Here is a 25,929-nt window from a genome sequence, read left to right as displayed (position 1 = left end):
TAATCCGGCAAACCTCCATTACAAACGCTTCCTGGCTTCGATAACATCTAACATGGAATTTAACACCATTTCCCTGCTCTAATCAAACCTGCAACCATTCCTCTCTACAATCAATAATCCCTTTTTAACCACTCATGACGGAATGCAACTCAACACTAACCACTGAATGGTCATAATGCGCTTGGAGGTTTATTTTCCTCTTATTCTCGTATGCCATCTTGACATTGGAATTTCCTAACTTGACCATTAATCAATTTGTGTATAACATGGATGTGTTGGGATTTTGTGTAATCATTTTTTTTTTTTTTTTGGCAATCATTTTCCTCACTTTTACACCCAACTCTTGTCAAATCTGTAATACTGTGCCATGTTATTCAATGATCTCAAAATGCGCACCTCACTCAAACTTTCTCTTGCGATATTTTTATGACTGCTAATGACCCCCCCCCAAAAAAAAAAAAAAAAATTGTTTCAAAAACAAATTTTGAAATGGGTAAAATACTTCACCTTCACTGCCGACACCATCATACTCCCGCCTTTGCCCCCCTCACCCACATCCCCCTCCCCCTCGAAAAATTCCCCCCGAACATTTTCCCTGCGAATTCATGCAAACAGATGGTCATTGCGCCCTCATAGGTTCAGCAAGAAACCCATGATGAAGACGCAGAACTGCGACTACTGCCACGAGAAGATCATCCTCCAGGGCTACCGGTGCAAGGATTGCAAGTAAAGTATCCACCAGAATCCCTTGTAATGTGTGTGTGTGTGTGTGTGTGTGTGTGCACTTACCCATGGTGGAAAACGAGGACACACACACACGAACTTTACATTTAAACCGCGGTCACACAGAGAAGCGAGGACGTTCTCAGTTCGCATGTAGGGGTACATGTTTGATTAGCATGATTGTAATAAGTCCTCGGTTGTTTGGTAATATACGAATGAGTCCTCGGTTGACAAGACTCCTACTTACACATAGGTCCTCGGTTATGTGGTAAAATTCTTGTTGGTAAAACAGGTCCTCGGTTTCTACCATAGACGCCTATGTGTACTTGTGTCTGTGTGTGTGTGTGGGGGGGGGTTGTTGCCTTGGCAACATCCATAAAACAATTTGATTGGTGAGGAATGTTTTTCACATACTTAAAGGAAAAATTTATGCAACATAAACATAGTGGTTTTTTTGTTGTTGTTGTATGAGAATCTATTATTGATATTTGGGTAAGATTAGGATCAAAGTTGTGTACATGTATAGAATGTGAAAGGAATTGTGCGTATACCTATACTTTCATCAAAATGTTTGCAGGTTTATTCGTAATTGGGCAAATCGTACGTAGACCTGCACCTTCTTTTTTTTTTTTTCATTCTACTTCTTCTTGCTAGCAATGCTCCTGATGGTAAACAATACATCCCTATGTTCGAGAATCATTGCAGAGTTCAGGATAGGGGATAACTGATGGATGTGACATAGGCTTAAAATGTGGCTGTTTCTTACCTTCTAGTGGTAAAAATATAAGTTTTTCATTGGTTGAAAATACAGATTTTTTTGCCGTGATCACAACAAGAATGTGTTGATCAAGGTTAAAAAGACAACAAGATGTTTGTGATGTTGCCCTTAAATATTTGTCTGTGTTGTGTTTGTATGTGTACTGAAATGCATTGAACAGTTTGATAGTTTGTTCTGTGAAATATGCATCATTAGGTGATCTGTGTGAGATCATGGATCATCTGTCGATTCTGTGCAAATTCTCTCATCCTGTATTTTAGAATGTTTTGCATTGTGTCTCTGATAACACATGCCCTAGCGTTTGTTACTGTACGAGGATCATTTCATATCAATAACAACTTCTTGGTCAGATGCCATCTTGGATGAGCAGATTGGGTTCAAAATTCAAAATATTCAATTCTGTATGTCGATTAATACATACACTATAGCCCCCATATTTTGCCCACATATAGACCATGTTACATGGATCATTTCTTGATCAGATGTGATCTTGTCTGAAAATAAGGATAGAAGGTCAAAAATATTTATCCTTATATTTTACCATATTATATCCTTTACCTTTGGAAATGCATGTCATATTGTGCCCTATACACATCTTTTTTATCTGATTACATTATGACCATGTAAATTACAGTCAAAGGTCAAAAATTCTTTTGATGTTATTTTATAAACTACAAAGCATATCGCTCTCATATTTTGCATTTAAAGACAATTTCGGATGAATCATTTTAAAGAAGTTACCTCTGTGATCAGACGCCATCTTGGCCGTGCAAATTAGCATCAACAATCTTATTTAATATGATGATTACATCACTGCGAAAAAAATTCCATAGCAGTTAACCTTGTAAAATTTTACTTCGGTGCTGTAGATGTTATCTCTGTGGCAGTCATTTATGATATGCTGTGGTCGATGCGCAAATTAAGATTACATGTCAAGTCTGTTGTTTGATGAACATCTCAAAAAATTACATGTCCAAATCCCCCAATCACAAATAGGATAGATCACCACATTTGTCAGTCTTGGCTAATTTCTAAGCCTAACTCTAAGTTCATTTTCTCTCTCTCTCTCTCGCATTCTTTCATCACAGGTATCAATGTCACAACCAGTGCAGATTTCAGGCAGAGAAGGTTCCCTCATGTGGTCTGCCTCGTAGGTATGAAGAGGTCTTCAAAGAGAGAATTGAAAGCGGTGAGTGAGGGCGGGCTTTACTTTTCCAAAGCAGGAGTGAGTAGCTACAGTCACAATTAAAGCACCCTATTACATACCCTTCCTCCCCCCCCCCCCCCAAAAAAAAAAAAAAATCTCCTTGTCAGTTGAATGCAGCCCCCATCTCTAGTACATGCTGTAGTAGTACATGCTGCTGTAGTCACTATGACTACCATGCCTGGCAATAGGCACTATGACTACCATGCCTGGCAATAGTCATTACGACTACCATGCCTGGCAATAGTCACTATGACTACCATGGCAGCAATTGGCCAACAGTCAGTCAGCTGTGAGGGTTTGATTTGATGCTATGGCAACTGCAATCATTATAGCTCAGCTGTGAGTGCTTGTACCTGTATAAAACGAGACCCTGCTATGAAGTTTTTTTTTTCAAGCTCACTTCTTTGGCTTTGATTGAGAAGACGGGGTATGTCAAAACAGGTGGTATCATACTTAATTTGCATTTGATAGACAATTTTATATGTCATCCAGACCTACAAGAAAATCATAATTTCTTAAAAATGTATTTTTTAATCTGCCCAAAACGTTTGCCTAGATATCCCATAACCTTCATGTCGTTTTAGCCAGATGTCTGAAGGTTTACAACAGTGGCTGCAAGCGTTACGACAAATCCATAATCAAATTCTGAAAAAGCTGATCCAAATTTGTCAAAGCAGTTGATGGCAAGCCAAGTGGTAGTTGTTGCTGTAGTGTTATATGAAACTGGGGCTCCCACAGTCAGCTTGATGTCAAAGAAGGCGCAGTCTGTTTCGAACGGTTGACGGTTGTCATTGCATGTCGTTGCATCACATGACCACGTTCAGTGTCGGTGCCCAAGAGATGGTGCTTTCCGTCCAAGCCAACATGTTTGCACAGGGGCGGGGCGGCTGCTTTGCTATATGCAAATAATATTGGTCAAGCCAATGTGTCGAGCAACACGCCAAGATTAACGCTTTCATTGACTGTGCACAGAGTAGACTAGATGGTAGCAGTCTGTGGCAGTGTTTGAAGCACGGCAAGATGTTCGAGATAGCTGTGGCAACATCGCTTCAGTACAAGTAACATGCTCCCAAAGTGCTTTATATGATTGTACACATTCAATCTAAAAGTAATTAGTGACTATGGTGCATTTAGTCCGAGGGAATTCAAGAGTTAAGACTTTGTAATGAAAAAGATGTATAGTTTTGGTTGATACCTTTCCCATACGTGCATGTATGAATGAGTTGGGTAATTGCTGCCGGCTGAAATTAGACATAGATACAGTGTATTGACTTGCATAACTAAAACCTGTGAAATATTTCTACCTGTTTTTAAGTGTGTTTTCTTAATGTTTATTTATCTGCCATTCATGATCTAAATTGTTGGAACACTTTTCATGAATGCTTTGATCCCCTTGATACTTTTTTGTTTTTGTTTTTGGATAAGTAATCTGTTTCTGTAGTTCCAATACCCCCCACAACCCCTCTCCTTCAGAAAAAACAAAGCAAAAACAAAAACAAAAACCAACCAAACAAGCAAAGAACAAGAAATTCAAAAAGAAATCAGCTGTTACTTTTCTACAAAGAAAACGAAATGAAGATGACGGGTTATGCAAGTCACATGTGCTTTCCTAGATTTGGAGCATTTGTGACCCGCTACAACAAAAGGATCCTTAAGTCGCTGACAGGCGAGCCAAGCATGGCCCAGAAAAAATGCTATTTTCTGGCCTTTCCTTTGATCATTTAGCTTCAAAATTTCTACAGATGATACATTAGACTACAAAATTATGTAAAAACAGAAATCCGAACGTTTTGACAAGATTTTGTTGTTCTGACTTCAAACTTGATTTTCTCGGCTCACCCGTCAGCAACTTTAGGATCCTTTTGTTGTAGCGGGTCATATTTGTATAGTTTGATGTCACACAGATCAGTCCCTCGGCGTAGCCCTGCTAGGATAGTATCTGGGCTTTGCAGATCCAATGTATTGTGATATTAAAGGCCATGACAAGCTTGGTGACATGACAAACTGGAAGACAAATCCGCATGTTTATTTATTATCGACCAATTGATTCAAATTGATTTGATTTCTGTTGGGGTTTTTTTTTTTCCACAAAGAATGTTACAAAATTACAACAACAAAAAATCCAAAAATAATTCTGCATAGGACAATAAGTACATTTGAAACAATTCACAATGAATATTGAGAAGCTCTAAATTTTTTGTAACTCATATGTTGATTGTCCATATTACTAAAAGTGCTGAATTACCAGAATTTAGTGCGAACAAAAGAACTTTTTTTTTTCTTCAAATTAGCCATATACCCAAGCACAGGCAAATTGGCATGAATGTATACATGTTGGCCAACTGATCTTGTATAACATCATACTGTTGTTTGCGATGGCTGATCTTTGCAGTAGTGAAATAAACAAAATACTCCTACTGCAAACACAACTGTTAGTGATATATTTTCCTCCAGATACAGCAGGGATTTGTCACAAGTTACCATGGGCTTTAATCTGGACGTATTGCCTTTGTCTTGTGTAATTTACGTTTACATTTTTTGTAGAATTGTCGCTATTGTCGCTATGGTAATTTGCTCATTCAATGTTGCTTTTTTTTTGTCGTTCCCCCTTCGCCAAACAGGTTTCTCCTCGTCACCCATAATGCCACATAAACAAGGTAGAGAGAAGCGTTGGAGTTACTACCATTAGTACCAGTACTCTTGAATTATGCAAAACCAAATACCATTCCAGCATCGGTAGCATGTAGCCGTAGCACTGGCAATAGACTCCTTCCTTCACCACCCTATAGATGCCTGTGACTGCATGCATGGCATGAACATTAACCCCTTTCCAGCTTCCACTAACTAGTTTACATGTGGTTTTAAACAGAAAAAGCTATGATGACACTGACAATCCTGACAATCTGGGAGTGTTTCATAAAGCTGTTCGTAAAGTTATGAACGACTTACGCGCGACTGGTGATCAGTTCTTGTGCTGAATTATGGAAATTCTGATAAGTATAGCACATCAGAACTGATCACCAGTCGCTCGTAAGTCGTTTGTAACTTTTTGAACAGCTTTATGAGACAGGGCCCTCAGTACACTTTTTTCTTTTTGCAAGGTTCTTATTTCTTCTTTTTTTTCCTGTTTGTTTTTGTTCTTCTTTCCTTTTTATCTTTTTTCCCTCCTTTCCTTTTTGTTCTCTTTCTTATTAATCATATTTTTCCCCTCTAGCTTCTGTTAATACGTATCAATGCAGTGGCATTTATTCAGATATCCGTTCTAAATGTGACATACCATCTGTCTGCAACCTGAGAACTGTCACGATTGATTGATTGATTGATTGATTGATTGATTGATTGATTGATTGATTGATTGATTGAACTGTCACTATGCTTTCCCCTTCATTTTTTTTTTTTATGGGGGGGGGGGGAGGTGGTAGTAGGTAGGCCCTTGTTCTTACACATTGCAGTGATGGTGATTTTATGGAGTTCAGTTTTACAAAGATATTCACAAAATTGCACCTTGATTTTAAAGTGATGCTTTATGCTGCCTTACTACTGAGTGACGGTCTTGATTTTAATAGTGTTTCTGCTGTGTGTGTTTACTTACAAACAAACAAACACAACAGTGGCAGCACAAAAACGAAATGCATATACCTCAGTACTTGCACTGCTAAGTACATCTGCAGTGGGTGGAGGTTGGAAGACCAAGTTTAGCTGTTGTTTTACAAACTGCCCCTTTAAAGTTAGTAACTCGATGTCTACCTCGAAAAAAAAAAATCAATTGCCATACTGTTTAGGTGGGGGAAATGAAAAGTCTTGAAATTTATTAACATTTTGCATTGTATATCATCATGACAACTTGAGCAAAAAAAAGTTAGTAACAAGTAAATTAATTAATTAAAGAAAGAAAGAAATAGATAGATGAATAAATAAATACATAAATAAGTAAATAAATGAATGAATAAATGAATAAATAAATGTGGAATGTGCTGATGAAATTTTCTGGACATAAAAATAGTTTAAATGTTTGATTATTATCTTCTGGTCTGTTTAACAACCAGGAGAAGAATAAGATAAATCATTTGCTCAGTAATCATCAATGGACTCTTTAAAAAAAAGGCAGCCCACAGATAATAGTTTTTTTCTCTGCAGCAAGGACTCCAAAGAATTGTAATATGATGTGTTGCCACTGCACTTGCCGAGAAAATATAGCCCCATGATACCACTTTTCATTTCTTGTTTGTGACGTTATAACCATGTCATCAGATTAACAGAAAGTGTGATGCCGAAAAAGAACGGTACATTACAGAGACTGAGCCTTGCAATCATTTCATTGATCGGATGCTAACGTGTTTCTTTCTGTGACACAGGAGAGGTAGCTGTGTATATGTTTGTTTGTGTGTGTGTGTGTGTTTATTCAATGTCAGCATTGATTGCATACCTCTTAAATCATTCCATCATCCGGTTCATTTTTCATGGGATGGCCATCTCTTGTTGGCGCAGAACAAAAGAGTTTGTGTTAATTACCACTTTTTTGTGTTGGAGAAAAAGAGAGAAAGAAAAGAAAAAAAGAATAATAACCCAATAAAAATGCCAATGGTGGCATCTGTTTTCTTTTCACACCATAGTTGAGCCTGGAAATAACCAGGTCACAGTTCATTGCCTATTGCTTGCTGCATGTCGCTGCAGAATTGTGTGAGGTATACATTTTGCCGATAGGGAAGAACAATTATAACAGCCACACCAATAGAGTGGCAGCATTAAATATTCAAGGTCGTCAAACGTGTCATCAGGTGTACTATTGACACTCACAGAGGAGGGAAGGTTTTAGCAGCCTGGGTCAGGCCTAAGTGTGTGTCATCCATTAAGAGCTGAAAGGGCTTATGTCTGCAGTGCAGCAATCTTTAAGACCTTTCTTCCTCTCACCTTTCGAGAGATCAATCCTCTGTTTGCATCATGTTTGTTTGTTTATTTATTTATGTTTTTGGTTCACACTCGCTCTCGCCAAGCTTGAGTTGACCTCATACATGACACTGTTTGTGGAGCATGCATACTTTTTGATTTTCGCATCCGTAGATACACATTTGTGTCTCTCTGATGGCACAAAAATCACTTGACGTAGATCAGCATTATCATAGAGCTCATTCTGCCATTTTATTTCTCACTTGTCTATATGGTGATGAGGCCAGTAAGTCCTGGCCATAGTTTTTGTGAGAGAAAGTTGGCAAAAGTGTGTTTTTTTGCAAGAACCGTCACTTGGAGATTTGAGACATTCCTGAGAACCTTTAATCATATAGCTGTCAGTCATCATAAAAACTTTGAGGGACATAGCATGACATTATTTCTGTTTGTTTGTTTGCTTGTTTGTTTGTTTATGTGTCTGTGAAGCCATTTCATCATATTCACCCCGCAATATGTTTTGGTTTTAGGGGAGATTCACGAAGTGTCTTCGTGAACTGATGGTTTAATCTGCCACATTTTCTTTGAGTTTCTTGGCTTAATATTTCATAATCAAATAGCTTTGCTTTTTTGTCCCATGTATTGCAGACAGATTTGAAGAGTCATATGCAAATATATTCTAAACAACACTAGAATAATAGTTACAGAAGAAAATCCCTTGATGTCATAAAGGAGGCTATACTCCAAAGTGAAGAGGATTTGAAATAATCAGAGTGAAACCATGGCAACAACTGGACTAAAATTCAAGCAAAAAACAGACACAACATGAAATATATTTAAGTCACATAGAGGTCTGAGTTATTAAAGATGACTGAATGCAAAATAGGTGATTTGGCAAGAAAACATTAACATAAATTTCTGTCACAAATGTGAAGTTTGATTTGTGTACTACCTCCTGTCCGAATTCTAAAGTTGAGGTTGTTTTGAATTCCAAAGTTCTCCGTCTTTGAGAGGCATGTTTTGCAGTGCTATAGGGCAATCTATCAGATTTTGATGCTCTGTCACCAGCACAATAAATTCTGGGGAAAAAAGAAATCTTCAAAACCTGAAGCTTTATCATGATCTTGTGACCAGAGATCTAACTGTTGCTCTGGTTGGTTTGTGGAAAAAGTAATGGGACAAAGTATATTATCAACTGACATCAAAGCTAAGTGACTGAGACTGGTGGTGAATGGGAGAAGGATATGGCCTTCCAATATACCAATCTACTGTGTCTTATTTTTAGTAATTAAAGCATTCATTTGAAATATCTTAGCTTTCTCTTTTATGGAAAATTCTTCTGCACATTAGAGAAATTTGCTTGGAATGACAACAGGACACATTTGAAATCAGCATTTCATTTCAGAGAGAAAAGTAGAATGGTTACCAACATCCATTTTATGAGGGCAACAACTGAAGACCAAAGCAGTTCTTAATATGTGCCACAGGAGGTAGTTCCACGATTGTCTGGAAAAAAAAATAAAAAATATATATATATACAGTATGAATGTATATATTATTTCAGCAAAATAACATTCTGCCTGCAAGTTTTAACCATTTGAATATATTGACATTGAAAATTACCACATGTTCATTTGCATGGTCTGTGGGGGTGGTTTGCATGAGCAGACGACGTCTAAATGTTGTTTTAATCTAAGAAAAGAAAAAGCAAAGTTATTGATTTGTGTGTGTGTGTTAAATAAGGTTAGGGTGTCAAACTGCTAAATGTGTGCATTTGCTTGCATATTGCACACACACGATCACACACACACACACACACACACATGTATACAGTATATATTACATACCTAATTGATATTGATGTATACACTCTCATACACATACACACACACACTCACAGGTAGAAGATGATTTCCTTGCACTTCCGTCAGCAGCTGGTGCTTTTCGCTAACTGCGTAGCACCACCTGTTGCACTGTCTACCATTTCCTTGGGTTACCGCCCTTTTGTCACTCGGGCTGTCACGCATCAATTACTGTGACGCCCCACAACCATCACTCTCATCGTAGCCAGACAAACGATTGTTACCACTGCTGCATCAAACCAAATATTTTTGCTCTTTTTAGTTTGTTAGTCTCACAGTTAAGATACTGTCCCCCTCAGTTTTAGTAATCCAGTGGTGCCGGCAATTTTCTGTTCACTACACTGAATGTATACTGCTGGTGCTGTAATCACAAAAATGGCATTAATCCTTACAACACCAGCACTCCTACCAGAGATATATAGTATCATACAGTATCTATCCAGAATTGGACTGGCTGAATGTTCCTACTTACTGTACTAACAAATTAAAACAGAAAGTTGTTATTTGAATCAAAGGACATCCCTCTTGTGTTGTCTGTGATAAATATGTTTCCTTATAGATTACCCTACATTATATTCCTCCCCAAATTTTTAAGCTGTTCCATTCCTTACATGTAGTTTCCTGATAAATACAAGTTTCATGCATTAAGCATGTCGTCATGGCGATGAATGTTTTTCTTGATGAAGCATAAAACTTGCACAAGGCGTGCCTGACATAGCAGTGATTAAAGTGTGCAAATTGAATTTCAAGTATCAAAATCTATTTGTATAGTATGCTCAGATGAATGAATAATCTATGTAGGAAATTCTATCTCTGTTTCTGAAGAGAGTTGTTTTTGATATTTGGTTTGCTGTGACATAATCACTTCAATTAGCTTATGTAGAATTCTCTCCAGTTTGCATAATACAATGTCTTTGCCTTTTTGGAATGCATGCTAACTAACCTGACAGCAACTGATAACTGAAACTTCTAAGCCTTTTCTCTTCTGTGATTGTCCTTTGCAGTCTAATGTATGCAGCATGTTGAAACTTTCTGATGTTTCTGGATGGAAATATACCTGAAGTAACACTAAATACATATCTAAAAATAAAATGGCTTAGCAGAACTTTATCTCTGACAAATTATTCATGGATATATTTTTCCAGTAAAAGGAGATAAAAAAAAATACTCATATGGCTGTTCGGGTGACAAAACTGCATGACCCCAAAACTGTCCAATGTTCAGGAGAGCAAAAGAACATGGCAACCAAAGCGCATATAACAAATGGGATTGCCTTTCCTTTGACCTGTCATGGTGATTTTGTTTCTGGGATAAGACAGCTAGAATTTGGACAAGACATTACTTGACTGATAATCAGACCATTAATCTGAGAAAGAGTGACTGTCACCAAAATTTGAGATATAAGATCTTGTCCATCCCAGCAATGATGTGCTAAATGGATGTTACACCTCTCTGTCACAAGACGACTTTTGAATTTTTCAGGATTTGGATGTAAAATGCTGCTGTTCTACCAGGCTTCATCCTTAGAGCCATTGAATATTTTTCTTTCCCTGTAAATGTGTCATTTCCATGTTGCTGAATTTTATGCTTGACATTTCTATGGTGAGGAGACGGAAGTGGTTGAGTTTGCAATATGTCATGTACTATCATGCATCATGTTCTATTTTCAGCCCTTATGTGCAGAACAGAATGTTGTTAATTAGCTATTGATTGTCTTGAACTCTGTAATATCCTTGTTACCTTTGTTGGGCAGCGCGAAATAATGAGATGCAAGCGCCTGTGGCATCGTCAACAGGGGACTCCAGTTCGAACCCCTCGTCAACAACCTCCTCCACCCCTTCCAGCCCCGCCCCCTTCACCACGAACTCGTCGTCCAGCATCTCTCCGCCCAGCCCCGCCCAGCCGTCGCCGCGGGTGACCACCAGCACGTCCCAGTTCAAGTTCCCGCCCGACGTCCCAGATGACATTCTCGACAAGAAGTGAGTGGAAGAGAGAGAAAGAAAGAAAGAAAGAGAGAGAGAGGGAAGAGGGAGAAAGAATGAGAGAAAGATCGCAACATAGAGGAGAAAATACTGTAAAACTGCAAATACTGTAAAGGCTAGAAACTGTACTTGTTAATGTCTAACTCTAGTATGCATGCAGCTCTCACATTCAAATGTTGATTTTTACCAGCAGCTAAGGAATGGAATAAACTTTAAAACTTATCAGATGAATGAAAGTCAAATTGACATCTTGTACCGCTTTGAATCATGTTTTCTTTTTCTTCTTGGATGGAAATAAATAAACTATTGAATTGAATTGAAAGCTTGTACATAAAATGATGGTAATCCAAACTAAACTCTCATTTTTGCTTTGTTTCTACCCTGCAGTGAGAATGTCAGATCTACCAGCAGTGATCGCACCATCACCATCGACTCCCATGATAATCATGATGTGAGTACCCACCCTATGTTTTCAAAAAGTATACAGTCAAACCTGCCTTAGCGACCACCTGTCTATTCCTCCTCCTCCCCCCCCCCCCCCTTGCTGAGAGGAAAGCCATGTCAAAGACCCTGTCTGTAGTGGGCCACTTGTCTGAAACGGCAACTTTTTCGTCTCCCTTGGATAGCCGCTGTTGACAGGTTTGGACCATCAGAGATTGATGTCTGTTATTGTAACATTGATTTTATTGAGAAACCATTGGTGTCCAGTGGTCTCCAGTTGTTTCTAGCAGTTTTCAGTGGTCTCTAGTAGTCTCCAGTGGTTTCCATTGGTCTCTACGGGTCTCCAGTCGTCTCTAGTGGTCTCCAGCAGTCTCCAAGGGTGTCCAGCGGTCTTTAGTGGTCTCTAGTAGTGTCCATTGGTCTCCAGTGGTTTCTGGTCATCCCCAGTGGTCTCCCAGTGATTTCTATGAGTCTCTATTGGTCCCCAGTGGTCTGTCATGGTCTTCAGAAGTCTCCATTTGTCTCTTGTAGTCTCCATTGGTCTCCAGTTTCCTCTAGTGATCTCCAGTGGTCTCCAGTGGATTTTAGTGGTATCCAGTGGTCTCCAGTGGATTCTAGTGGTATCCAGTGGTCTCCAGTGGATTTTAGTGGTATCCAGTGGTCTCCAGTGGTGAGTCTCCAGTGGTCTCTAGTAGTCCCCATTGGTTTCTACTTAATTCTAGTGATCTCCAGTGGTCTCCAATGGTCTGCAGTGATCTCCAGTGGTCCCCATTGGTCTGAAGTGGTCTCCAGCAGTCTTCAGTGGTCTCCATTGGTCTATAGTGGTCTCTCCAGTGATCTCCAGTGGTCTCCATCGGTGTCAAGTGATCTCCAGTGGTCTCCATTGATCTGTAGTGGTCTCCAGTGGTATCCAAGGTCTCCAGTTGTCCCTATCGGTGTAAAGTGATCTCCAGTTGTCTCTATCGGTATAAAGTGACCTCCAGGTGGTTTTCATTGATCTGTAGTGGTCTCCAGTGGTCTCTATCGGTGTTAAGTGATCTCCAGTTGTCTCCATTGATCTGTAGTGATCTCTAGTGGTATCCAAGGTCTTCAGTGGTCTCTAGGAGTCTCTACTGGTCGCAAGAAGTCTCTGATGGTCTCCAGTGGTGTCTAGTAGTGTCTAGCCATCTCCAGTGGTCTTTAGTGGTCTCCAGTGGTCTGTAGTGGTTTATAGTGGTCTGTAGTGGTCAACAGTTGTCTGTAGTGGTCTCCATTGGTCTCTAGCGGTCCCAATTGGTCTTCAGTAGTCTCTAGTGATCTCCAGTGGTCTCTAGTGGTCTGTAATTGTATCCATTGGTTTCCAGCATTCTCCAATGGTGATTTTACCCAATTGTATTAGTAATACCAGTGAAATGTCAGATCAAACCAGTGAAATCAAGAATATTCTATGAATAGTAGCTCATATAAAGAAATTGAAATCAAACAAATATGGTGTATAATTACAAAGCAAATTGCAATAGTAGTTCACATTTTTCATCTCAAAGTATTGATGGATTACTGTTCTTGACTACATGTTACATGTGTTGGGTGCACCTAAAAGTATGTGTAATTTTGTTTGTGTACATTGGTATGTTAAATGTTAATCTTCTTTCATTTTACCGCTACAGCCATTTACAGACTCAGAGCGGACACTGCCAGAGCAGGTAGAGCCTGTTGATGAGGTCTCCGACCCGGAGCCGAGTACAGTAGCAACGAGAAAATATAGTGTAAGTAACTCACATGTGCTTTTGAGTTGTGAGGTTGCATTCTGCACCGTGGCTCTCATGCAGTGCACAGACCACCTCGTGGTGTGAGAGATGGTGGCTTCCCTTACAGCCTCAGTGGGCAGTGAGATTGCCCAGTCCATCTTTGACATGTCAATCAAGAGGGTCCCATATTCAAGGCCCGGTTAAGCCAGCTGAGCCATGTCAGGTTGTTATCATACTGTCCTCACTATTCTGGGGCAAAACATGCTGTCCCGCTGATAGGACATGATATGGAGGTCCTGTGGATGAGAGAATAGCAACATGTGTTTTCTTTCATGACAGCTTCATAAAACAAATCATAATTCATAACAATTCAATCAGATCAATGCTCCCCTTTTCATTGTTTTTTGAACTTCTATTTTGAATGTCTTTATAAAATGGATCTCTTTTCTATTTCTGTTGAAAAGTCATTAGAGACCTAGGCTGTTTAAAAGAACCCAAAGTCTTTCTTGATCTGGGATAGGAAATGTATCTATTACTTGTTGTTGCTGTTGTTGTTGTTATTATTATTATTATCGTCATCATCATCATCATCATCATCATTATTATTATTATTATTATTATTGTTATTATACACATCTTTTGCTCTCCTTTTTCCTCTACCATTTACAGCAAAAATTGTTATCAGAGTGGGACATTCCATTTGAGCAGCTGGTAATCCTGGACCTAATAGGGACAGGTCGGTTTGGATCAGTGCACAAGTGAGTTCAGGGTACTTGGCTTTGATATCAGGGGTCTACTGTACTTAAAGACTGTAATTCTGAAGGCTGATGTTAGAGGGGTAATGTCTTTAAAGGGGATGGCTAGTTACTGATCAGTGGGAATGCTGGGGGGGGGGGTGATTGTTCCAATTCTTGTGGGATTCATTTAAGATTACATTATATATCTATTGTTTTGTGAAAATTATTTGCTTCAGAATGGTCTCATATTCAAGTAATGTGCAGTTTAATGTTTCCAGGCTAGCATGCCTGTACAGTGACCAGGCACTAAACCACTCGCGAAATCGTCAGGAATTCCTGATTCGCGAAAATTTAGACTCATGAAATATATGGCATATGAGTAGTGCACACAAAATGTTGAACAATGTGTAATGCTTGAAGGGTATAAGAAACTGTAAGGTAAACAATCAAAATACCAGTGTGCAAGTGCTTGACAGATTAAACCTCTGATTACACCAGCTACTTGTTGTGATATTCTAGTAGTGTTGATGTTGGTCATCTATGAATGTTTGTTTTGATACCATGTATGGTTTTCATTGCCATGGATACAGGGGTAAATGGCACGGGGACGTTGCAATCAAAATGATCGATATTGACACCGATGACGAGGAGCAGCTACAGGCGTTCAAACGAGAGGTGAGAATGGAGGAGGGGCAAGAGTCTGGTTGCCATGACGATAGAAAACTGGCGAATGCCGCCATTGATTTACTCTTCGGGAATTGAAAGAGATGCCCTAAATATATTCACAAAATGACCTGTTCCATTATGTCATCATCTTTTTATATATGTTTGATTTTTGTCTTGGTGGGGTGTACATTTATATGCCTTTTTTCAGTCAATTACATGAAACACAATGTAGGGAAAAAGGTTAAAAGCATTTCAGTGAAAATATGCTAAGACAGGCAGGACATTCTTTTCATCACATTGCGGATGTAGGGTTTACAAATGTTGTATTTCTCGTCAAACCTCAGAGGTTCATATACTGCTTAGTAGTAAGCAATGGAGGTATGGGCATTAGACTGCATATAGGCTGTGCTACCCTAAACCTTACATACAATATATGTGAATCTAGATTATAGTGCCCAGTGTCTGTCAAGCAGTAATATTTGACAGAATGGTCAAGCAGGTTGTGAGATTAGGATTCCCCCTTCCCCCCCCCCCCCCCCCCAATGTAAGCTAACCATCATGAGAGTAATTTTTGTACTGTCAAGTTCAATGTGTCAGATTATTACATTTTACAGTCTACAATATTCATGTAAGTTGTCATGTTGACATTGTAGATTACCACGCCATTGTAAAGTTTGACACCAAGTGTAATATAGGCTTGTCATAGCAGTAGTATGAATGTCTGCCTTTGCTAGAGTAAAGCATGTAGTCAAAAGAGACAAGCAATGCTTTATCTGACTTACGTCATCCACCTAAGCTGATGTTGTCATCCCTCTTGGAAACTTCTGCAGGTTTCAATATTCAGGAAAACGAGGCACGACTTTGTGGTGCTGTTTATGGGAGCCTGTATGAGACCGCCCCATCTTGCCATTGTAACTAGGTGAGTAGTTCCTCCTCCTCCTCTTCCACACAGTTTTGGAGACCATGTGACGTCAAAGTGTATTCTGTTCCATTGGAAGGAGGCAAGAGCTCACAACTCTCAGGGGGAATGAAAATATGAATTTAAAAAAAGAAAATGGCAGAGTGAATGGCAGAGGATTAGCTTCTCTTCGATGCAACTCTGTCCTTCTAAAGTACAATTTCACACCAGGCTCAAGGTGACTTTAGTGCAAATTATCTAAGTTGATATCATCAAGCCACCTTTAAATCAACTCTCCACTTTCCCATTCATTAATGCTCACGCACACACACATTTTTAAAAATCGCAAAAATCATGTTTTTAGTACAGACCTTTGCAGCTACAAATATTCCACCTTAAAAAGGCATCATTGCTAGACTATTGCAACACAGCAAACAATCGATGTGAAGGATGTCAGATTTTCTTTTTTCATTTCTTGTCCCCCCCCCCCAAAAAAAAAAAAAAGAGGGAGATTTGATTCAAATTAGTTTGTTGGTCAGATGGAGACTTGTTGAGGCTGTGATGTCATCGTGTCATTTAATTTTGAGATGGGATTCCAGCTCATATCACTGTTTTGTAAAAGAATGTAAAACATTTAGACTTCATAACTTTGTGGTTTGAGGTGTGATTTTGTTCCCTCCTCTGCCATTCTGTTTTATGTTTTGAAGCAAGTCCAGTCAATGTGAACATAAAACATAAACACACTTTCAAACCTCCAAGTTTCTCAGTGTCTTCTCTGCAGTATTCTGTATCTTTCGAGTCATCTCTGGCCGTGAACAACTTCCTACTTTGCCTTTTCCATGTCTTCCTCCTCTGCCTTCTATCTCTTCCTTTTTGGTTTCCTTTCTTTTCCTGGCTCTCCCTAAATCTAGTAGTCCCCTCCACATTTGTACATGGTGTAATTTTATCTCAGAATATCACGATATTTTGTATATACATGTAATATACTCTGTATAGTTTTGATATAATGTCCACTATGTGTTATATACCCTGTATATTTTATCATATAATGTCCACTATGTGGAATATGAATAAATTTCATTTCATTTCATTTCATTTCAATCCTGCCAGCTGTAGCATTCAGCTTCTTTCTGTTTTGTTTGCTTGTTCTTGTTTTGTTTTGTTTTTTAAAGAGAGTTCTTTGGAAGACCATTTTTTTTTCAAGGATTGTCTCATTATTTCTTTAACTATCACTTCAATTTCTTGTTTGGGCAAGATGCGTGGTGAGGGAATGATAAAGAAAGCACAGAAATTTTGTACTTTTCTTCTTGTATTTTTTCAGATTTGTTTTTTCTCTTCTTACCCACCAATGACCCAGTCATGTTTTGCACACAATCATGCATCATACTCTGTATTCTATTGTTTTGTTTTATTGTTTTGCTTGTTTGTTTACTTTCAGTCTTTGCAAAGGACAGACACTATACACGCATATACACTTGCGGAAAGACCGATTCAACATTAACCGAACAATACAGATAGCGACGCAAATAGCTCAGGTAAGACCCAAGGAGTTCCTCATTCGTCATTGTCTAGCTATAAATATTCCATACCGCAAGACTTTGTTGGGACATTTACAGGCACTCTATGCCTTTATCATTGGGGCTGCTGATGCTTTTAAACAAAAAATAAGGGGAAAAAAAGAAGATATGTTTGTGTCCAGTGACGTGATTATCAACTTGCAGCAGACAGGCACAGCAAATGTTCAGTGCATAGGTGTAGCTGGTTGGATGACTCTACATCGAGTGATCAGACAATCAACCAATCAATGTCTGCGTAGTGGATGTATGTATTCTTGTATTATGTACTATACCTTTGACTGTTGAAAGAACCAGAAGGTATTGCCGTGACTGAAAATATGAGTGGGCCGAAGTTTGATGGTCCTACACTGATATAGATATGAAGAGTGACCAAAAATCTGTCGTGACAAAAGTACTTCAGCTACACACAACCTAGCAATGGTCATAGTCTCTATTATTAAAGTCTTATTGTTTAATATCTACTGTTTCACGCAATGTCAAATGAATAAGGATTGCATGACCAATAATTCAAAACAACAATTACTCAGATGATCTTTGAAGAAGGAGGTTTGCATGGTGGTGTCGAGAATGGATATTTGGTTTGCGGTTCACCATGTGGTGTTCCTGAAAAGGACTGTTGGAAGTAGAGGAGATAGTAGATAATTGATGAGGGAGAAGAGAGAAAGAGAGTGAGCGAGAGTAGAAGTATTCTTTCTTGAAAATGTGATAGTCCTGAACCAGAAACGAGAATAAGGAGAGTGAAGAGAGAGGGCTCAACAATTACTCAGACCAGTGTTGAAGACAAACTTCTGCCTTTAAACTCATGACGAGTCAAACCAATGTCATTTGCTTCAACTGTGTCATCTCCCATCACTGTGCCACAGGGTATGGGGTATCTCCACGCTAAGCATATAACTCACAAGGACCTGAAGTCGAAGAACATCTTCATCGAGAACGGCAAGGTGGTCATCACGGACTTCGCTCTCTTCAGCATTGGCAGACTGTCCAAGCAAAAGACGTAAGTTGACCTCCTCAAGCTCTGTGAGGTCATTGAGTTTTGGGGGGTTTTTTTATGCCTCAGCCACAAAGTGGTGCTGAAGGCATTATGTTTTCAGGTTGTGTCTGTCCGTCCATCTATCTGTCCGTCCATCCGTAATCAAAATTGATTGATGACGTAACTTACGAACTATTTGTGGTATCCAATCGAAACTTGGCATATGTATGTATGAGTGGACAAAGTTGTGCCTATCAATTTTTGGGCACACTTGTTCAAGGTCAAATGCTAAAATGCCAGTCGCCATAGTGACATTTTCCAATTTCCCCAAAGGATAGCATGGCTGTCGTTGTCCCACTGAGCTGTCTCCAATTGCCAGCAGTCGCTGGATAGGGTCTTTGCAGGCTACTGGAGTAATTGTCCATTACTGTGTGCTCTGAAGTAGAGCTGGCACAGTGTGATTACTTCCTTGGTACAAGTTGTCAAAGTGAGAAGGCATGCACACAGCAAATTTTGCATTTAAATTATCGTGGCATCGCCTTTTGGCATTCATTTGTCTTAACCTGCCATGTGTTAGCTTATGACAACTTGTGATGGCATTGGCATGAATGGTATTACTGACAAAAGTCAACAACCATTGCAGGGTGAAAGCATCATATCTCACCGATATTGCTGATTAAAACCAAGCCTCTTGCAATCCCTATCCCAGGCAAAAGGACACGCTGCTGATCCCAGACGGCTGGTTATGTTACCTCGCTCCGGAGCTCATCACATCTCTGGGAATCAGCAACGACGGCAACGCGGACATGGAGCTTCCCTTCACAGAGAAGTCTGACATCTACGCCTTTGGGTAAGATGACCTAGAGACTAATCTTCGTTTCATTGAAGGGAGATTCCATCATGATAGTATGTTGCTTTGTATGACAATAGAAAATCAGGGATGTAGAGCAGTAAAAATTTGGTGAAAAAATCAGACATACAAAAAGATGTTATGAACTGTTCAAGTTAGGAGAGTAAGACAAATTGGCAATTCTGTGTGATCTAGGTGTCGAGCAGATCTCCTTTCAGTTTGGACACAAAATGTCACTGATTTTCTTTTATCTCCAGAGGAAAATTTTCCCCAGACCTTTTCTTGGTGAATGATAAGAGTAATACATTTTAACCTGTTATCTTCCACAAATAAGTTCTTTCTGTGACCATAAATATTTGACAAAAATGAAAATAAGTGAAATTTTATGCACAAAACAAATGGAGAGCAGCTCAGCACCTTTCTCTCTTAACTTTAGTAATTCATATCTTTGTGTATATGTCCAATTTGATCCCAAAATGTTTTACTAAGTTACTTCTCCAATTTCTCCGTCTTCATACAAGCAACGTCATATCAGGATGGAAACTCCCTTTAAGCCTCTTCGCTTATCTGTGATTACTTTGTCTGGTTGAAAGGCCTTCCTTGTGTTGTGTGCCTTTGCTTCTCACTGTCAACTGTGTTATTCACTAATTCATCATCAGGTAGTAATTCAAGCTTCTCTCAACCCATTTCTGTGTATAAGTGAGAGGAAGGACCTTCAAAATAGTAGAGAAACTACAATTAGCGTTGCCATACATGTCCTGTCCATGTCGGAAGGCAGTGTAGACCATACATTGATGCATGCATTTCTGATGCCAATTGTGTCAGAACAATTTTTTTTTTTAAAGATAGTGAAAAAGTTCATTTATGTAAACCAACCTCCATCTTCACCTCCAGTGTTAAAAGTGTTTGGGTTAATGCCATGAATGCTGGGCTAAACTTTAAAGCCATTTATTTTCTCCTGACCCGTAGGACGGTGTGGTACGAGCTACTGGCCGGCGAGTGGCCTTTCCACAAGCAGCCGGCCGAGACGGTCATCTGGCAGGTTGGCAAGGGGGTCAAGCAGCCTCTGTGTCATCTACAGGCTTCCAGGGACGTCAAAGTATGTTGTCTCTTTATACTAGCCAGTACCATTTCGATATACATTGAGGTTAATCTGTTATGAGTCCCTAAGAGTAATAGTTACATATCAATACAGCAGAGGTCTAAGAAAGCTTTGGAATGTGTGTCAAACTCAGTGAGCCCTGAAAAAGATATGGCATTTTAGAGAGTTAAATTTTGTTGTTGATGATGATGATGGTGGTGATGGTGGTGATGGTGATGATGGTGGTGATGGTGATGATGGTGATGATGGTGATGATGGTGATGATGGTGATGATGGTGGTGATGGTGATGATGGTGATGATGGTGATGATGGTGGTGATGGTGATGATGGTGATGATGGTGATGATGGTGATGATGGTGATGATGGTGGTGATGGTGATGATGGTGGTGATGGTGATGATGGTGATGATGGTGATGATGGTGATGATGGTGGTGATGGTGATGATGGTGATGATGGTGATGATGGTGATGATGGTGGTGATGGTGGTGATGGTGGTGATGGTGGTGATGGTGATGATGGTGATGATGGTGATGATGGTGATGATGGTGGTGATGGTGATAATGGTGATGATGGTGATGATGGTGGTGATGGTGATGATGGTGGTGATGGTGATGATGGTGATGATGGTGATGATGGTGATGTGTGGTGATGGGTGGTGATGGGTGGCGATGGTGATGATGATGATGATGATGATGATGATGATGATGATAAATCAACCATTCTGGATTATGTGAAGGAATGGTTAGCAATGAAATGTCATCGGCCCCAAAACTGTCTTGTGACATGCAAGCAATGAATCCGTTTCACTGGTCATTTGGAGCATTGTCAGAGTGAAAAAAAAAATAAAAAATTGCTGTCGAAATATGTAATGCTGCACCTGGATCGGTAGTAAACATTACAAAAAGGCTCTGTAGTTCAAGAGAAAGTGGCTTAGTTTTGTTCTGCTGTGGTAATCTTGCAATGTTCCAGTATATTCTGGATTCAAAGAGAGAGAGAGCTAGGGAAAGGTCCTTACATGTTTATGGTGTGTGTCTTTTCTGCAGGACATCCTGATGATGTGCTGGTCCTACAGCCCAGACAGCCGCCCCACCTTTCCCCAGATCAAGAAGACCATCCTGAGACTGCCAAGGAAGAAGGGGCTCCACCGCAGCCCCTCTCACCCCCTACATCTCTCACGCTCCGCCGAGTCTGTCTTATGATAGTGTGGATCAGGGGAGAACTGTTGGTCTCCCTTCACCCCTCGAGAGATTCCCCTTTAAAAAAAAAAAGAAAACGATGGCAGAACTCTTTTAAATGAACAATTTTTTAAAAAAAGAATGATTCATGTTGTATCACTATGTGGAAATTGTGGAAGAGGAACTTCTCTGGAGTCCGAGACCACCACTGCATCATTTGCATTCAATGAGCATTTTTGGAGGTGCGTTGTCCTGCAGCAACGTTTTGTCGAAGGGTACTGCAACTTCTGCAATCGAATCTTAGAACGGGAGGACCGAAGTTTGAGGATTGAACCTTGCCCGTCTGTTTCTTTCCTCTTTCTCTCTCTCTTCCACCGTGGATGTCGTTTGCATCAATTCCCCCCACCCCCGCCCCCCACCCACCCAGTGTACCTCGTCTTGGATGTTGACTGTGGCCGCTAAAGCTTGAGGAAACAAAATTTGTGATTCTGCTTCAAAGAGGACTGGCTACCTCTGTTGCCATGGAAACCATCAGTCCTCATCATCCTATTGTGCAGGAGCTGCCAAGCAGCACTGCGGAGAAACTGGCACAGTGAGGATGTACAAAGTTGACCGGCACCAGAAGGGAATGCTCACCACCTACCGGGTCCATGTGGATTTGAGGAAAGTTGCCGAACAAAGATTTTGACATCCTTCGTGCAATCCTAATCCTTTGCGGAGAATGCGCACAAGTGAAAACAAAAGGAAAAACCTGAAATCACTCAAGGGCAGACGGAATACAGAGACATTTTTCTCCATCCCCACCCTCATTGCTTTGTTGTAGGCATACCTGTAGTCTGTGTTCTGTGTATGGAAGCCTGAATGCCACTTTGTCCATCATGTCAAAATAGCAGGCTCCCTGCCAGAAAGCAACAGCTAGCCTTTTTTGCGAGAATTCAACAAAACAAGGACAAATGAGACATTTCTCTCTGGCCTCAAGTTTTCAAATAAAATGGAGCATCAGTAGTTTGAACTCCTCCCCCTCCCTCCACTCATTTTTTTGAGTCTTGATCTTGCTTGAGCACAATCACTAAAGAAGCAAACCTTTGGACAGTAGAGACACTGGAAGCTCTTAATTTGGAAACTTTTACACATGGGCAGAACTAAACCTTCATACTTACTGTAATGTTTTCATGAAGAAGATTGTCATCATCCAAAATCAGGCAAGTCTAGATGATGGTCCACTATCAGTGCGTTGTCAGATTAAGTGAACATGGAGGCTGGATTATTTGATTAAAAGCAAATACTGTTAACTGGGGTTACTGTGTGAAGATTGATCTGGTAGACCACAGACCTTTTTTTCCCCCTGTTTCGTTACAGTTCGATACTCACAGGGCTGCTGAAAGGGAAAATATAGTTCTCATAAATCTGCAGAAACTGTCAAGTTTTACTCTAAAATGTACACACAAAAATGCATAAGAAGTGCGTAAAATAACGCTGTGATATCAAGATTTCGGGTGGTTAACAATGAAAATGCAAAATATTTGCAACAACAACAACAAAAAAAGTATGCCAACGGTTTTGCACTCACAGAGCATGTCTGATCGTGGTTGCTATGTAATGTTTTATAATTAATTACAAATCAGACCATAGCAGTAACCATTGGTCTTCAGCACTAGTGTGCATCACATGCAGCGTGTTAGGAAATTATACTCCTGCTAGGGCATGAGCGATAATCATTTAATGCTCTGCCTACCCATTACTGAACAGGGATGGCGCTTCAGGGATACAAATTTGTATGCACACAATCAAAATAATTTTACTCTCATCATCTCATCATCCTGGTAAATTTCATCAGTCACACAAGTTTCTTGGTAGACCCTTCTGATGCATTGCAAGCAAAGTCCAAATGGTGGAAGGTGAATTTTGAGAACTGTGTTTTGCCTTTAATAGCCATGGATATACTGGTTAATGCGCAAAGCATGCAGTACAAAGTGGGGGACCATCATAGCTGATCTTAGTTTGTTCAAATGTACAGTCTGCACAAGACTAATTTTGCTTTTAGTTTCCTGCGCCAAGGTTAGGTAAGCCATTCCTCGAATTTGTCCTGGTCTCAGCTTGTGTATATTTCTGTTTGTAGGACTGAAATGTGTGTGGCCGCAGCAATCTGTAGCCGCCAGAGTTTGTAGATGTGTTTGTGTTCAAGATTATCGCAGGATTGTCCAAAGAAATAAGTGAGTGGTGGTTCCTTCAGCTCCCTGCTTCTAAGAAATGCCAATATTTTTGATAATTGATGGGAGGGAGCTGCAAATAATCTGTTCAATCTTTGATATTTTGGTGATTTGACCACTTTGCTCTGAACTTAGCAACCAATACTGTATACGCCCTATATTTTGCGAGTCTAAATTTTTGCGAATCGGGAATTCACAACGATTTCGCAAGTGGTTAAATTCGCGATCGTGGAGTCCCGTACTGAACGGAGAAGAGTACACGCGTACGTCACATTCACGTCGGGATCAGAGTCAGTATTTTCATGTGTCTTTAATTCTGCGAATAGCACCTGACTCGCGAAATTCGCGAAAATAAAAACCTCATGAAATATTCGGCGTATGCAGTAACTGGCAACAGGAACTCGAAATTAATTCCAAATACCCAGCTGTAGTTTGTTGCCATGGTAGATTTTTGCATAGTGTAGGTAGCATTGCATAATCTCTGTCGAAGTGGAGGCTGGGTGTGTAATAGCATAGCAGACATTTTTCACTCTCCGTGCCACATTCTCATTGTGGGGGGACTGTCCTTGGCAAGCCATCATGGACAAGTAGAGTAGTGTGAAGGATTATACTGCATGGGGAAGCAAGGCCATGCTGTTTTACTCTTGTCTAGCTGCCGCACTCTCTGTGGGGGGGGGGGGGGGGGGGGGAAGGATTGTTCTGGTCATCACTGCTAGGAAAATTCAGGACATGACATAAAAGACGACGGAAAGAGGATATTGCTAGGGGTGGGGCGCTTCGTTTCTTTCCTACCAGTAGCCGACGTGGTGGTAAAAAGTGCTGCTTGAAACAATTTGCGATTGCGACGTACGCAAAACACAGTGTCCTTTCCAGTCATTGCCTGAACCTCGTGTCAGTCAAACAAAGTTTGATCTTACTGTGACGGGAAAGGTCTATTTGAAGTTTGTTGTAGCTTTTGTTATTGTTTTTTCTGTCTTTATCTCTTGATCTCTCTGTCTTTCTTGCTCTCTCTCTCTCTCTCCCTCTCTCTCTCTCTCTGACTGTCACTCTCCTTTGTTATTTTCTGGTGAATGAATTGTCAATAATGATATGTGTATTTCTTAAGTGGACTTACAAGGACATCAAAATGTTTTTTGAGGAAAAAAAAAAAGCAAAAAGTGTCTTCATGTACATTGAAATGCGATTTTAAGAATCATTTGTGGCTACTGCTTTTATTTGAATATTTGGTATCATCTACAGAGTGTCGATGTATGCTTGAAAGAAGCCAGTGATCATTGAGATGGTCAACTTTTACTGAAAACATTTGTGCATTCCCTTCTATGTTTAGTTTCTATATTTCTACCAGCTGGTCTGGTGATTCAGAATGTTTATTTGTTTCAGTTTTTAGCGGTATAAAATATATCAATTTATATGCATTTTCTTTTCTCATGTGAAGTAAGCCTCTGTGCGTGTACCTCTCCTACAGTATGGGGTAAATTTGATCCAAATACCGTTAATTGTTACTTTTATTGCACTTTCTTTTTTTTTTTGTTGCCTAATCAGGTCAGATATTACCATCTCTATGTAAACTAGCTGTTTGTGATGAAGCTATGCGCTTCAGTGCCTGTATTGAAAAAGTTTAAAAAGTCAGTTATAGGCCTTTTAACATTCCAGAGGATTATTTGAAAATTGTTCGTTAGCAAGCACTCTGTAATGAGTGCAGGAGTCCAGTGATTTAAGTGGTGAGAATCCCACCAAAGTTTGTGAACTGTAATAATGGGTTAGGCACTATAATGGATGTAGGGGGGCATTTGTGCTTGTCTTAGTCAAAACAACTTCAAGGTTGAATAGTTTAAATAGAAACCCGGGCAGGTCTGAACTCGGTATTGCCTGCAATGGTTTTTAAAGAAGTCACAATGATGTATCTTTGGTCAACATCGTTGGTCAAGAGCCGTTGTATAGTGTCATTTGCCAAGATTTTGTCAATTGAGGTCACAGCAGAAATGCCCAAGTGCGTGCAGGCGTATATTGAAACTGGAATCACATGGCTCAATAGGCTTCATGTGCTCTTTTCTTGTATCCAAGTCACTGAAGTGTTTGATTGTTGTTGTTTTTTCCAACTTTTTTTTTTTCATTTGAAGATGAAAATTTGCTGAAG

At 39.8% G+C, this 25,929-nt stretch overlaps 1 protein-coding gene across 2 annotated transcripts in view; it reads left to right on the top strand.

The window, feature by feature from the left end:
- The window catches only part of LOC140227133 (kinase suppressor of Ras 2-like), a 98,386-nt gene extending 76,709 nt beyond the window's left edge, over nucleotides 1-21,677 (top strand). The window contains exons 7-20 of one of the 2 annotated variants that reach the window (XM_072307567.1): nucleotides 637-726; nucleotides 2,590-2,690; nucleotides 5,330-5,365; nucleotides 11,208-11,433; nucleotides 11,824-11,887; nucleotides 13,524-13,622; nucleotides 14,274-14,362; nucleotides 14,932-15,016; nucleotides 15,838-15,926; nucleotides 17,344-17,440; nucleotides 18,346-18,479; nucleotides 19,165-19,305; nucleotides 20,275-20,404; nucleotides 21,451-21,677. In XM_072307567.1, coding sequence (XP_072163668.1) covers nucleotides 637-726; nucleotides 2,590-2,690; nucleotides 5,330-5,365; nucleotides 11,208-11,433; nucleotides 11,824-11,887; nucleotides 13,524-13,622; nucleotides 14,274-14,362; nucleotides 14,932-15,016; nucleotides 15,838-15,926; nucleotides 17,344-17,440; nucleotides 18,346-18,479; nucleotides 19,165-19,305; nucleotides 20,275-20,404; nucleotides 21,451-21,606 — 1,537 coding nt within the window. In that variant the 3' untranslated portion in view covers nucleotides 21,607-21,677. Of the gene's footprint in view, nucleotides 1-615; nucleotides 727-2,589; nucleotides 2,691-5,329; nucleotides 5,366-11,207; nucleotides 11,434-11,823; nucleotides 11,888-13,523; nucleotides 13,623-14,273; nucleotides 14,363-14,931; nucleotides 15,017-15,837; nucleotides 15,927-17,343; nucleotides 17,441-18,345; nucleotides 18,480-19,164; nucleotides 19,306-20,274; nucleotides 20,405-21,450 lie in introns of both variants that reach the window. The other variant, XM_072307566.1, reaches the window with a different exon arrangement.
- The last annotated feature ends 4,252 nt before the right edge of the window (nucleotides 21,678-25,929 follow it).

Source organism: Diadema setosum, chromosome 4 (assembly GCF_964275005.1).
Source record: "Diadema setosum chromosome 4, eeDiaSeto1, whole genome shotgun sequence".
Lineage (NCBI taxonomy): Eukaryota > Metazoa > Echinodermata > Echinoidea > Diadematoida > Diadematidae > Diadema > Diadema setosum.
Note: the sequence above shows the minus strand (reverse complement) of the source record. Positions and strands in the feature narration are given on the sequence as shown.